The sequence below is a fragment of the Gadus chalcogrammus genome, chromosome 7 (genome assembly GCF_026213295.1).
Source record: "Gadus chalcogrammus isolate NIFS_2021 chromosome 7, NIFS_Gcha_1.0, whole genome shotgun sequence".
NCBI classification, from domain to species: Eukaryota; Metazoa; Chordata; class Actinopteri; order Gadiformes; family Gadidae; genus Gadus; species Gadus chalcogrammus.
In genome coordinates, this window is record NC_079418.1 from 714,858 (window position 1) to 730,188 (window position 15,331).

General features: G+C 43.2%; 1 protein-coding gene across 1 annotated transcript in view; it reads right to left on the reverse strand.

Moving 5' to 3' along the window:
- Window positions 1-10,296, reverse strand: part of cd99 (CD99 molecule) — a 14,810-nt gene extending 4,514 nt beyond the window's left edge. Inside the window, exons 1-11 of the mRNA XM_056593887.1 lie at window positions 10,080-10,296; window positions 7,162-7,197; window positions 6,894-6,941; window positions 6,617-6,652; window positions 5,993-6,043; window positions 4,631-4,666; window positions 4,363-4,410; window positions 4,131-4,169; window positions 2,366-2,410; window positions 792-830; window positions 75-110 (exon numbers count right to left, since the gene is read on the reverse strand). Coding sequence (XP_056449862.1) covers window positions 75-110; window positions 792-830; window positions 2,366-2,410; window positions 4,131-4,169; window positions 4,363-4,410; window positions 4,631-4,666; window positions 5,993-6,043; window positions 6,617-6,652; window positions 6,894-6,941; window positions 7,162-7,197; window positions 10,080-10,137 — 472 coding nt within the window. The 5' untranslated portion in view covers window positions 10,138-10,296. The remainder of the gene's footprint in view (window positions 1-74; window positions 111-791; window positions 831-2,365; window positions 2,411-4,130; window positions 4,170-4,362; window positions 4,411-4,630; window positions 4,667-5,992; window positions 6,044-6,616; window positions 6,653-6,893; window positions 6,942-7,161; window positions 7,198-10,079) is intronic.
- Window positions 10,297-15,331: the final 5,035 nt, after the last annotated feature.

Consider the following 15,331-nt stretch of genomic DNA (forward strand, 5'->3'; position numbering starts at 1 on the left):
TAGAACCATCATGGTTCTATGATGGTGGTTCTATAGAACGGATGGTTCTCTAGAATTAAGGTTGAGTGACTTACCGGTCTTTGGGGGAACGGCTGGTTTGGGGTCGGGGTCTGTGGGTCAAAGGTCAGAGGAAACAGACCTTAGCATTAGCATATAGAATGATGACGCATGACTTTATGTTTTTCAGACCCACTGCAAGAACCAAAAAAGAACCAGAAGACCACTGTAGGAACCAAAGAAGAACCGAGGAACCAAATCTCCAATGACACACAACAAGGCAAGAATTGAACATCAATAACGCACAAAACAAGGCAGGAATTGATCACCAACGACAACAAATGGAGGCAAGAATTGATCACCAAAGACACACAACTGAAGGCAAGAATTGATCACCAAGAAGCGCCACAAACAAACCAAGATTACAAAGCGATCAATTTGTTGATCTATCAGAAAAATCGTTAGCCTCATAACATAATTGCCTGGGTCATATTTTAGTCCAATAGATGACTTAGGCAGATAGTGATTATGGAATGCAAGAAGCACTCTGATTGGCTTAGGATGTAACCAATAAGGCGGAGTGAATCAGCAGCGTCAGGAGAGCAGTTAGGTTAGGCATCACAATTTGGCCAAATTTTGACTTATGAAATAATGCTATGAGGCTAACAATATCCATTACGCTATGAATTTAACAGAAAGCAGCAAAGAAAAATAATTAACACCGCCACATACAAACACCAGGCAGACACCAGGTCCCGCAAGAGTTCTATCCTAGAAGAGCTCAGCTTCTTTACCTGGGCCGAGAGCATCGCCAAGATCAAATCCACCGTCCCCTGGTGACGGACAACGTTGAGGAGAAACCTTTTAATTCATTCATTCATAATAATATACTTTTACTTTGTACACAACAAACAAAATTGTGTTCCACCCAGCCTCACTGTAACTTGTGGTGAAGAAGAGTTTATTCTGTTTCTCATGTGCTCTTTGTAGTTTTATCATTTTCTTCTTGCGGTTTTTGCGCATGACTGAGAGTCTGCTATTTATGGACTGTACCAACTGGTACACCATGGATCTACTGGACCGTACCAACAGGTACACCATGGATCTACTGGACCGTACCAACTGGTACCCCATGGATCTACTGGACCGTACCAACTGGTACACCATGGATCTACTGGACCGTACCAACAGGTACACCATGGATCTACTGGACCGTACCAACTGGTACCCCATGGATCTACTGGACCGTACCGACAGGTACACCATGGATCTACTGGACCGTACCGACAGGTACACCATGGATCTACTGGACCGTACCGACTGGTACCCCATGGATCTACTGGACCGTACCGACTGGTACCCCATGGATCTACTGGACCGTACCGACTGGTACCCCATGGATCTACTGGACCGTACCGACTGGTACCCCATGGATCTACTGGACCGTACCGACTGGTACCCCATGGATCTACTGGACCGTACCAACTGGTACACCATGGATCTACTGGACCATACCAACTGGTACCCCATGGATCTACTGGACCGTACCAACTGGTACCCCATGGATCTACTGGACCGTACCAAGTGGTACCCCATGGATCTACTGGACCGTACCAACTGGTACACCATGGATCTACTGGACCGTACCAACTGGTACCCCATGTATCTACTGGACCGTACCAAGTGGTACACCATGGATCTACTGGACCGTACCAACTGGTACCCCATGGATCTACTGGACCGTACCAACTGGTACACCATGGATCTACTGGACCGTACCAACTGGTACCCCATGGATCTACTGGACCGTACCAACTGGTACACCATGGATCTACTGGACTGTACCAACGGAAACACCAAGGATCGACTTTTGAGAGAATTATGCGATGATCTGCTGGCTGGTTTGAAAGGGACTGGGTGATGCCTCAGTCAATCAATAAATATAAAACATATATATATATACATATGATAAATCTAATCAAAAATATATATGAATACAATTAATTCATACTGGTATGAAACATATATATATATTGTTTATATGTAAATAGATGAAGAATAAAATAAAATAAAAATAAACGTGTATATAGATATACCATTGAGGTAACTTGATTCTAATGAAATTGTCTTAAAAACAAAACCCTAATTTGCTAACTCACATTAGATTATTGATTACTGTAGATAATGTCATCTGGTCAGCACAGCTCTGTTATCGATGGTCAAAACACTGCCACTAAAAATAACTTTACGCGCATGTTTTACGTTGTTGATAAATAATCACATAACACAAGCTTTGTTTGATAACAACCACCACGTGAAGTAGGTTTACATATACCTTTAACACATAACAATTTGTTTGCTAGCTTACCACCACCACCTGAAGTTGGTTTCTTGGGTTTTTCGGGCTCTGGATCTGAATGGATCATAAAAGGCCAGGAAATTAAGTGTCAGCATCATTTAATTCAAGGCAAACTATAAATATGCCACTGGAATTGTACACATCCAGTGTCTTATTTGTAGAATATATCAGTTAAAGGATGTGATTGTATGTAGCATTATTGATACCAATATTGATTAGCATTGCCTACAGATATACAGATATGTCCAGGGCCCCGTGGCCAGAAAGCATCGTTAGCCTAAGTTAGCCTTGTACGTCTTGAAGTGCGTCGCATGTGCATCGTAGTTTTCACACCGTTTCCCGGAAGCATCGTTGGTAACGAACGTCGTTAAACCGCCCGTAGCTAACGAGGACTCCAGGGGTACTCGTAGGGTGCTGAGAGCATCGTTAGCCTACTATAGCCTCAGTGGCGTCACCAGTCCGTGTATTGAATGCGTTTTATTAAAACACATCCAATACCACGGAATGCCCAGCTGGCGCAGTTTCGCAATATCCCCAAAACACTGGTTACCGCCCATATATTAATCATAGACTACTGTTAGATTTAAACAGCAAAGACAAAGACATGTTAGAAGTCAACAACAACAATTTAAAATTCCAAAAATACACGGGCCGCCGAAATGAACCGATCAAACACCACGTCACAAGGCATATAATAAAATCTAATGATTCCATTGCTCTTGTGTGGGATGTCGCTTTCGAGCTGCAATTGCTGTCTACCCTCTGATTTAAATTCAATTGTTTGCCATAAAGCACTGTAGGCGCTTCGGTGAGGCTGTGATGAAGGTCATTATTTATCGGACCGCGTCTAATGGACAGTTACAAACATCCCTGATGGTGCACAATCGCCAAGTTGAGAGCGTGTTTTCTGCAGTGAACTTAGACTGCTGTGGGAAACTGCTGCGATGCGTGCCTGAACGGCGCGCGCTTTTCCGCTAACATTACCAGCACCATCATAAGGCATTTTTACACTTCCAAATATGCCGTCGTATGCACGCCTTTTTCGCGGCACGGTCCGCGCGTTTACACTGCCCGAGGGAAATTGCCTGCTTGAGCTAGCACCCCAATTTACCCTCCCGGACCCTACACACATTTATTTGGTTTCATTTTGAATCTGATGTAAATGCGATGGCTCCGCGGTTCCAGGGGGGGGCTTGGGTAGAGGTGTTGCTGCGGTAAAGTGACAACGCAGCGATATCATCATGGGCAGTTCTAACTGGAGAGAAAGTGAAATCCGCGAGCTGTTGATCATGTGAGAGAAGGTGCTGCAGTCGCATTAAACAAAGACGTTGAAAGATGGTGCGATCTACGAGAGAGACCAGAGGAAATGTTCTTACGAGACTTTTGTCGGGATAAAACACGAATGCTCAGCAAAATAAAGAATATGTTGGCGTTTTTCCACTTGTAAATAGTTAATCATAATTTTCATTCATAATTTTTCATGAATGAAGACACGGGTGTCTTCATTCATGAAAAAAAAAAAAAACATTCGAGAGTGTGCAAATTATTCTAAAGAGGTCTAGACTCCGTGCGCAGCCCCGCCTTCTCCCATTTTTACACTGCTTGGCAGTGTAAAAATGTATATACTTATGCTATGAGGCTAACGATATCCATTACGCTATGAATTTATCAGAAAGCAGCAAAGAAAAATAATTAACACCGCCACATACAAACACCAGACAGACACGATAGGGTCCCGCAAGAGTTCTATCCTAGAAGAGCTCAGCTTCTTTACCTGGGCCAAGAGCATCGCCAAGATCAAATCCACCGTCCCCTGGAGACAGACAACATTGAGGAGAACCTGTTAATTCATTCTTTCATATATAATACTTTTACTTTGTACACAACAAACAAAGTTGTGTATACCGTTAAAACATCATAACAGTTTGTTTCCTAACGTACCGCCGCCTGAGGTAGGTTTATATCTATACCTTTAAAACATCATAACAGTTTGTTGGGTAACGTACCGCCGCCTGAAATAGGTTTCTTTGGTTTCTCGGTCTCAGGCTCTGGGTCTGAAAGAATCATAAAAAGATGAAGAATCAGCATCTATGATATAATAATAAAATAATACAATATAACTATGATGGGAAAACATCCACTGGTATCGTCAACCACTAGTGCCAGGTCCAGGTCATTTCAGTCTATGAGCCTTGCTACACAACGCTTTGCTACAGCTAGAGATAGCATTTGTTTGTCTGTTCTGTAATTTCAGGGTTCATAGTTTTTTCTTACCTAGTCCGAAGGCATCCATAAGATCGAGTTCACCATCTGTAAGAAGCAACGGTTTGTTGTGATTTCATCCCTTCTCAAAACAGACGACTATTACTCATATATGTTAATGATGAAAACTAAAATGACAGCAAACTCTAAACACTAATTGTACATTATCTAATTATGGCTATTCCACGTTATCTATACAGGTTCAGATTCAGATTCAAAGGTTTTTATTGATCACATACTCAGACAGGATGTGCAGTGAAATGTAAACTAAAATACAATACAAGTTTTAACAGAAATTATGAATATTATAAATAAATATAAAATAAAAATGGATAAATAGGGAGATTTAAAAATTGTATTGCGCAACATGGCCAGAAGGTGACCTTGTCTAAACTAAGGATGGGCCGCATGCCAGAAGTAAGAGGCAGCAGTTTAAAGGACTGGCTGTGTGCCAGAGGATTTCCTTTTTGTTTTGGACCCGTCGGCAGGCCGGTTCTGGCCCGCAGGCCGTATGTTTGACAGCCCTGATCTGAAGGGAGCTGTGCTAAAACATGATAGGCTTCCGGTCAGAAAGGAGCAGGTAAGGGTTAGACACTAGACATTGAACTCAGATACAGGTCATTAAATCCAACCTATAAGTACATACAAATAGGGATCGAACCCTGTGCCTTTGGGTGGCGAGTTGATTGCCTATGCCTCTATGATCCCCCCAAAACCATCTTGAACTCCTCCTTAATAATTATGCTGTAGGTCAGATTTAAGAGCTAGCATTTTAGTGTCCTTTCTTAGAAATGCCAGACATCCGAGGAATGCTCTGTGGTAAGAGTTTACTGTACTTTTAATTAAGTCTGTGTGAGGCGGTTTAGATTATAAACTGCTCCCGGCTCATTTCTAACCGGTTACCTTGCCTCTCAATCACAGGTGTGTGAAAGGTCACACTTATTGGTGGAGAAATGTAGGGGGATGATTCTGAGTTCTTTCGTTTACGAATGTGGCCCCCTTCTGCTCTTTTATACTCAGCTAAAGGGCTTCAGTGACGGCCGAGCTGAGCAGCGTTAAGCAGCAGGATAAAGGATAGCTAGGGTAAGATGCTACACAATGCAATGTACTATTTTTAAGTGCCAGGACGTACAACATACATTAAGTGCATACATTAAGAGCCAGAGAGAACAGTGTTGTTAATTATTATCTATAGTCTGAATCTTAATAAGTTATCTGTAGTTAGATAGATACATAGATAGTTATATAAAAAATAAGGGGTCTCTGTGTACGAGTGTCTTGCGAACAACATGTGTTCTGGAAGATTTCGTTGCACTTTGCAGCAAGCTTTTAACCGAAGACAGTGTTCTCTCCTGGAGTGAAGGCCGTACAAACCGTTGGATTTGGGCTTGGCTTTCTCTGGGACCTTGGGAGGGTTTGTTGGGTCTGAAAAGCAAGAGATGAGCATTTAGCTACGTCATAAAATGACATGAAATTATGTAAGAATCGTGTTCTGTGTGTGTGTGTGTGTGTGTGTGTGTGTGTGTGTGTGTGTGTGTGTGTGTGTGTGTGTGTGTGTGTGTGTGTGTGTGTGTGTGTGTGTGTGTGTGTGTTAGTGTGTGTGTGTGTGTGCGTGCGTGTGCACGAACCTCACCTGGATCCAGAGCATCCAAGAGGTTGAAATGTACGCACAGTGTGTTCAGGATTAGGACTGATATAGCATATGTCGGCCTAGGCCTAATCAATTGTGTTTATATATGTTTAGCATTCATGTTATTCCAGTCTATTCTTTTCGTAGGCTACTCTGCTGTTGGCCTTGAGGGGGAGATATTTTAACCCTTTTTAACCCAATTTTCCAGCAACATTCCTGCGTCTCCCCCTCCTACAGAGCCCGTTTCAGCACCGTGTCAGTGGACAGTTACCATCCAACAACGTTGTGAGTGCAGTGAACGCGCGTTCATGTTAAGAGGAGTTTGTCGGTTCGTCTGTTTTGCAATTTTACTGAACAGAAAATCTTACCGAGTCCGAAGGCGTCCATGAGATCAAATTCACCCCCTAGAGAGAAAGGAAGGTTTGATGTGATTTAATCCCGGTCTGATATATAGATAGATTATATTATACGTTCAAAACACTCTTACTAAAATCTACTTAATGAGCATTTTGACCGTTGTTGATAAATAATCAAATATATATCTTTAACACATGCTGACAGTTTAGTGGACCAGAGTCACCACTGCCTGAAGTAGGTTTATATCTATACCTTTAAAACATCATAACAGTTTGTTTGCTAACGTACCGCCGCCTGAAATAGGTTTCTTTGGCTTCTCAGTCTCAGGCTCTGGGTCTGAAAGAATCATAAAAAGATGAAGAATCAGCATCTATGATATAATAATAAAACAATACAATATAACTATGATGGGACAACATCCACTGGTATCGTCAACCACTAGTGCCAGGTCCAGGTCATTTCAGTCTATGAGCCTTGCTACACAACGCTTTGCTACAGCTAGAGATAGCATTTGTTTGTCTGTTCTGTAATTTCAGGGTTCATTTTTTTTTCTTACCGAGTCCGAAGGCATCCATAAGATCGAGTTCACCATCTGTAAGAAGCAACGGTTTGTTGTGATTTCATCCCTTCTCAAAACAGACGACTATTACTCATATATGTTAATGAGGATAACCAAAATGACAGCAAACTCTATTTACTAATTCTAAATTCTAAATTCTAAACACTTATTGTACATTATCTAATTATGGCTATTCCACGTTGTCCATACAGATTCAGATTCAGAATGAAAGGTTTTTATTGATCACATACTTAGACAGGATGTGCAGTGAAATGTAAACTAAAATATAATACAAGTTTTAACAGAAATGATGAATATTATAAATAAATATAAAATAAAAATGGATAAATAGGGAGATTTTAAAATTGTATTGCGCAACATGGCCAGAAGGCAGAAGAAGGTGACCTTGTCTAAACTAAGGATGGGCCGCATGCCAGAAGTAAGAGGCAGCAGTTTAAAGGACTGGCTGTGTGCCAGAGGATTTCCTTTTTGTTTTGGACCCGTCGGCAGGCCGGTTCTGGCCCGCAGGCCGTATGTTTGACAGCCCTGATCTGAAGGGAGCTGCGTTAAAACATGATAGGCTACCGGTCAGAAAGGAGCTTTCTCTCTCTATTTTGTTTGTTTCATCCGATTTTCTTCCACCCAAAAAACAGTATTTCTGGAAAAAATCCCAATCTGCAATACATTCCCTCGAAAAACCGATGAATTTCGCAAATTAGCTTATCGCGTGCTGCTACGCCTCTAAAATCAAAGGATTATTTCACACTGCGATGTTCACAAACTCATTGCCTACTCATAGAGCTGGTTTATAGGTCACAAAACAGGTAACTATTTTGGTTCCGTGGGTAACGATGCTATTTACCCACTATGCTCGCCGTAGCGTGATAGCTACCACGGGCGGCGGCTTTTCTTCGCCCACTGAGTCATGCTATAGGGAGCTTACACTGGAATGGGTCACCGCTGAAGCTCTTCACCGCAACAAACCCACACCCAGCCTCCCGAGGTGTTCGCCAGAGAAAAGGACTGAAGAAAACGTGCATTGTTTTGAGATGAAAGGCGAGCTCGGTCTGAATTCTGAACGTTCATTTTTTACAGTTTAATTTCACACCTTACATTAAGGGTAGATTAATGAACTATTAGTTAAGGTTAGTTAACAGTAATAAGCCACGCTATATTGTGTCAGGGTTGAACCCAACCCTAACCTTGTTTACTAATGTAAGCCTTGTGAACATGAACACATTTAGCAGATGAGTTCTTCACCTTTAGCAAAGTTTTAATTAATCAATTAATGCTTATTACTGAATCAACTAACGTTAATGAATGATTTATTCATGCAAAATTGTTGTAAAGTGCTCACAACGTAATAATAATAATTATTAACAATGATTAAGCCAGCAAGAAGATGGAGAATTATACATTTTTAGAAAAATAAGAAAATAAGAAGTTCTCACGATAAAGCATGATAGTTAGATTGAGATAGATATAGAGATATAGATATAGAGAAAGATATATAGATATAAATATAGAGATATAGATAGATAGATAGATAGATAGATATAGAGAAATATATATAGATACAGAGAAAGATGTATAGATATAAATATAGAGACATAGATAGATAGATACAGAGAAAGATAGATAGATATAAATATAGATAGATAGATATAGAGAAAGATCTATAGATATAAATATAGAGACATAGATAGATAGATACAGAGAAAGATAGATAGATATAAATATAGATAGATAGATATAGAGAAAGATATATAGATATAAATATAGAGATATAGATAGATAGATATAGAGAAAGATATATAGATATAAATATAGAGAAATAGATAGATAGGGATGGATAAATATATATAGATAAAGACATAGCTATATATAGACATAGATAGATAAGGATAGTGATATGGATATAGATATATAGATATAGTTGATCAGCCCTGCCACCTTTAACAGGGTGGGCTACTTTGGAACAAAGCTTGGTATGTCTGGTGGTCAGTACCCAGTAGCCTACCCTGTCCAGTACCCAGTACCAAGTCCCAGTACCAAGTCCCAGTACCCACTCCGGTTACCCAGTCCACGCGCACATTGTATTGCTCACGTGCTTAACATCTGACAGCCAGAGGGTATATTTAGACCCCATATTGAGACCTCTTCTGCAAACACAGTTCTGCAAACACTAAAACGAACCGACCATTCACTAAACCAAACGCTTAGTTTGGACTAACTAAACTGTCTATTAGTCCCGGTTTAGTTAGTCTAATTATGTGAGTGTTTTCAGTGGCCGACTGCTGTCCCAGTCCAGCTCCACTAATAGACTAAAAAACTCTTTCGTCCCCCTGGCCATCAGACTGTACAACAGCTCCCAGTAAAGGCAGGGAGGACAATAGATAACAATAATGGACATTTTATTTATTTATTTATTTATATTTATTTATATCTGTATTTTTGCACTGCATCTGCACTGTTTTTATGTGTGTTTCCGGCTGCTACTGGATACTTGAATTTCCCCCGGGATTAATAAAGTATATATCTATCTATCTATCTATCTATCTATTAGTTTGATAATTCGTTTCATTTGTCTCAGGTCCCCCCAAACGTGACCCCTTTTTACGCGGAGGTTAGCGCACAAGATGGTACGTCCCGTGTCCCGTGTGCGTGAGTGAGTGTGCCCAAGGTCTAAACTGAACAGTGGAACCGGGATCTAGTTTCACATATTTATTGTCAAATGAAATCGCATTTTGCGCGAATAAGACGCACTCTGTGATCTGCGGAATGGGTAGAGATTTCCCAATTGTACCGCAAACTATTTAAACGCAATTAAAGGAATCATTAAAGTCACGCTAAGGCGTGGCAGACGTTTACTTTGAAAGTACACGAACTAGGAGCAGATCAGAAACCCAGGTTACCTGCGTTGGTGCCCACGACGACCAGCAAAAGAGCCGCGATCCATAAACACAACTTCATGGTGGCCAAACTTTTTTGCGAAACTGTGCTTGGATAACGAACGAAATCCCTTTAAAAAAAATAGTTCTGTCGGTTATCTAGGTCGTATCATCCGATTTGGTTGCAGTATGGCTCGATTTCTTTCTGACTGAGGGCAAAACTGTGTCTGCTCGGTGTCTGGTTACGCGGTCCTGGGCGTTTTCCTCTCACGGTCGAGCGGGATGCACCCAATGTACGTTATTGGCGAGGGAGGGACTTCCTGTCGAGCAGTATCCGTTTCGTTTTGTTTCTGTTATATATTGAGGGATACATCTTCCTAAAAAATTAAATGTACTTAGCCCTGTCTTTGTCTTTATCTTACCTCAGCTCTAGGTGCTATTGGCTGGTCAAAACTCAGGATAAGCACAACCGGAAGTTGCCTAGTGCTAGACCGGGATAGCGTTACAATCCAGACTCTGCAACGTGGGAGACGTATGGGTGTGGCAACACCCGCTTACCGTAAAAATGCCGACTTGAAAGTTGACCAACTTTCACTAAAAGGGTGATAACCATGTGTGACGTAGGCTACCACATGCCCTGAGAAACAAACTCCGTAAACAAACTATATAATATGCATATAAAACTACAAGTTGAAGTGACGTCGACCAAAGTTAAAGAGACACATTTTGCGTGTGTGTGTGTGTGTGTGTGTGTGTGTGTGTGTGTGTGTGTGTGTGTGTGTGTGTGTGTGTGTGTGTGTGTGTGTGTGTGTGTGTGTGTGTGTGTGTGTGTGTGTGTGTGTGTCCATGGGCGCGTGTGAGCATGTATATATATGTGTGTGTGTGTGTGTGTGTGTGTGTGTGTGTGTGTGTGTGTGTGTGTGTGTGTGTGTGTGTGTGTGTGTGTGTGTGTGTGTGTGTGTGTGTGTGTGTGGGTGTATGGAACTCTGGCGCCATCTAGACTGCAGAGCTCAACACGTTTCCCCCTGGAGTATAGGCGACACGGGCTCCTCCTTATCTCTCAATTAACGAGAGAGAGAGAGAGAGAGAGAGAGAGAGAGAGAGAGAGAGAGAGAGAGAGAGAGAGAGAGAGAGAGAGGAGAGAGAGAGAGAGAGAGAGAGAGAGAGAGACAGACAGACAGACAGACAGACAGACAGACAGACAGACAGACAGACAGACAGACAGACAGACAGACAGACAGACAGACAGACAGACAGACAGACAGACAGACAGACAGACAGACAGACAGATCTATTTTATTCAACTTATTGATACCTTAATCAAGGAGATCACGTGGTGCCAGCTTACACTACACATCCCGGGACAAGGTCATGAAACGACAGCCAGCAGTTAGTGTGTGTGTGTGTGTGTGTGTGTGTGTGTGTGTGTGTGTGTGTGTGTGTGTGTGTGTGTGTGTGTGTGTGTGTGTGTGTGTGTGTGTGTGTGTGTGTGTGTGTGTGTGTGTGTTCGTGCGTGCATGTGATGAATGAGAAGAGATCACCCCCCCCCCCCCCGTTTAATTCGCGTCATAACCTGTTGATGCGTTTCTTGTGTGTGTGTGCGTGAAACACACACATTGCGCCAGTCAATCCCAAAATCGCTATCATTCACCAATCCATACATTCATACATTCATACACACATTCACCCAACACAATGCAAAACACTCTACCTATGCCCACTGAAGTTGGCACGCACACGTGCGTGTACGCGTCGGGAGGTATCCGTTGATCAGTTCAGTGCGTTTGTTTGTGCATGTCTGCATACGTGTGCATGCGTGCGTGCGCGTGTGTCTGTCGTCCATTCACAGTTGCAGCATCACCGTTGAGGAGAGAGAGAGAGAGAGAGAGAGAGAGAGAGAGAGAGAGAGAGAGAGAGAGAGAGAGAGAGAGAGAGAGAGAGGGGGGGGGGGGGGGGGGGGAGAGAGAGGGGGGCTGAAGAGACACCCCACTGCCCTCCCCTCGCGCGCTGCTGCAGAGATGCACGCGCTCATATCGCCGCTGTGCAAGACGATCTTAGTGGCGCTCTTCATCTTCGCCATCCTCCTCATCCTCTACGTCATCCTGTGGTACATCTGCCGGGACGTTGATTGCGACCACGGCATTTGATTTAGCGGGATTCGTTGCGGGACGAGAGCGGGTGATGGAATGTGGATTGGAATACGCGCAGTGATCAGGAGTTCCCGCTTGAGACAGGGTGACCCGCCCCCCCCCCCCCCCCCCCCCAACACACACACACACACACACGCACGCGCACACACACACACACACACACACACACACACACACACACACACACACACACACACACACACACACACACACACACACACACACACACACACACACACACACACACACACACAAACAAACATTCACTCTTCTGCGCGCGTGTCGGTCACGCACCCTAAGGTGACCCCTTCCAGACTTCAGACGTCAGGTAACGATCCTTCCGCGGTTTCTTCTTTGCTGGCTGTTGGTTTTGGCGGCTTTGTGACCCCCACTTCGTGCCCCACGTGTTGCGCACTGCCACCGGAATGCCCTTTAAAGGGTCGAACCGTCGATTAGACGGAATGGATGGAGACACCGTCGAGGAATTAAAGGTGAATATCTAACATTTCACATTTAAATATATCCAATGCAACAATATTAAAATTTGTTTTATATATTTCTTAGTTCGTTTTAGTTTAGTTTAATTCATGGTAACGGTCCGTTATGTTTGGTCACACAACGGCGTCGTACATGCAAGCAACTTTCCACACAGACGCTGGATGCTAACACTAACGTAATTCGACCGTGCCATAATAAGAGATGACTAGGAGAACTATGGTCCACTCTATGTCTTAATGTGTCATGAGATCAGTGGACACGTCTGAGAAGGTCATCTATTCCAACCATTGATTTATTGAGGAGATAAGGCGGTCATATGTTCCTTGTAACATAATTCACACATTCATACCAACAGGCCACATATGTCCTTGGCGCCTAGAGAGGCTTCTTTCCCATCCTAGGGAGGCGTCCGGCCCATACAAGAAGCCATTCATTCATGTACCAATTCTAGAGATACGAGCAGTCAAGATATTCGAGAGACCCAGACGCTCAAGGCCACAAAAAACAGTGTAATTCCCGCACTTAGCCACAAACAAAGTTGCAATGCCAACACATAGCCGCAAGGGACAGCATAAAGACACTTACCGGGATCCAGGGGGGCGGGAGTTCAGGACCATGCTTAGCCAATCAGAGCACGTAACTGAGTCCCCGCCTGCCCAGTAGATAAATCACAACACGTAGCCCAGGGGGCTAGAATGCTCCAGGTGACGCATCCTCCAGATGCCCTAAGTGTATCTCCACGCGTGTCCATACATTTCCCATCCTTTTGCTTCATAGAGACTAGTCCAAAACTTTACCAAATAAAGTGAGTTAAAGCGATCCTGACTCGGCAGACTTTTTCCTAAAGAACACGACAGCCTTGACAGACATCTCAACCGACTTACCTGTTTCAGATATTAACAGTGAAACTAATTTAGAGCGGGGGAGAGAGGGAGAGAGAGAGAGAGGGGGAGAGGGAGGGTATGGGGAGGGGGGAGAGAGAGGGAGAGAGGGGGGATGAAGAGTGAGAGAGAGAGATACAGTTTTTGTGTGTGTGTGTGTGTGTGTGTGTGTGTGTGTGTGTGTGTGTGTGTGTGTGTGTGTGTGTGTGTGTGTGTGTGTGTGTGTGTGTGTGTGTGTGTGAGTTTGTATTTGTGTCTGTGTGTGTATGGGTATGTGTATGTGTATGTGTATGTGTTTGTGTATGTGTGTGTGTGTGTGTGTGTGTGTGTGTGTGTGTGTGTGTGTGTGTGTGTGTGTGTGTGTGTGTGTGTGTGTGTGTGTGTGTAGATGGGTGTGTGTGTGTGTGTGAGTTTGTATTTGTGTCTGTATGTGTATGTGTATGTGTATGTGTTTGTGTATGTGTGTGTGTGTGTGTGTGTGTGTGTGTGTGTGTGTGTGTGTGTGTGTGTGTGTGTGTGTGTGTGTGTGTGTGTATAGATGGGTGTTTGTGTGCATCAGACCGAGCGACAGAGAGCAAAACAGACAGAGAGTGAGAGAGAGAGAGAGAGAGAGAGAGAGAAGGAGAGATTTATTTTAACTTCATCGATTTCATTGAGGAGATAACGTGGCCATATATTCCTAGAAAGAACTTTCCAGTTTCAGCGATTTCCAGTGAAAATAAGCAGAGAGACAGACAGACAGACAGACAGACAGACAGACAGACAGACAGACAGACAGACAGACAGACAGACAGACAGACAGACAGACAGACAGACAGACAGACAGACAGACAGACAGACAGACAGACAAAAGGGAAGTTTACACAGAAGGGGCTTAGTATTAGGGCTACAGCCATTTTCCCGCAATGTGTTCCATTGTTATATTACTTAATTAATAAGCATAGATTATCTTAATATAATAGTTATATAAATATAAATAATTATATTGCGATTCATATATGAATATTATACAGGCCTTCTTTATCTACAACAGGTCCAGTCCTATTCAACCGTCAAAAACAGAAATTATTTGAACAAATAAAATTCAATCAGTGCACTTTTCATTAGGAAGAACCTATAGAAACTCAGTAGAGCGAGTTGACCTGTGACCGGGAGTAGACTCGATCCCCCAGTGAAACTTCTGCTAAACGCCCTAAAATGATTAAAAAACTGTTGTAAATGCTCTCTAAAAGTCTCTTCAACCAGGCGTTGCCCCTGGAGCCACGGTCTTGGTTTTTGAGATCGCCTAGAAGAATGAACAACGGGGACATTTTCTCTCTCGTCCGGTCCTGTGTCACAGCGAGGTTGGAAACTCCTGACATGCGTGACGCGCCACAGGCTGCGTCCGTGATTGGATTAAATCAGACACTCTTCCCGTCTGTCTGTCTGTCTGTCTGTCTGTCTGTCTGTCTGTCTGTCTGTCTGTCTGTCTGTCTGTCTGTCTGTCTGTCTGTCTGTCTGTCTGTCTGTCTGTCTGTCTGTCTGTCTGTCTGACTGTCCGTCTGTCTGTCTGTCTGTCTGTTAGAGAGACAGAGAGAGACAGAGACAGAGAGAGACAGAAAGAGACAGACAGAGAGAAAGGAGAGAGAGAGAGAGAGGGAGAGAGAGAGAGAGAGAGAGAGAGAGAGAGAGAGAGAGAGAGAGAGAGAGAGAGAGAGACAGAGAGAGAGAGAGAGAGACAGAGAGAGAGAGACAGAGACAGAGAGAG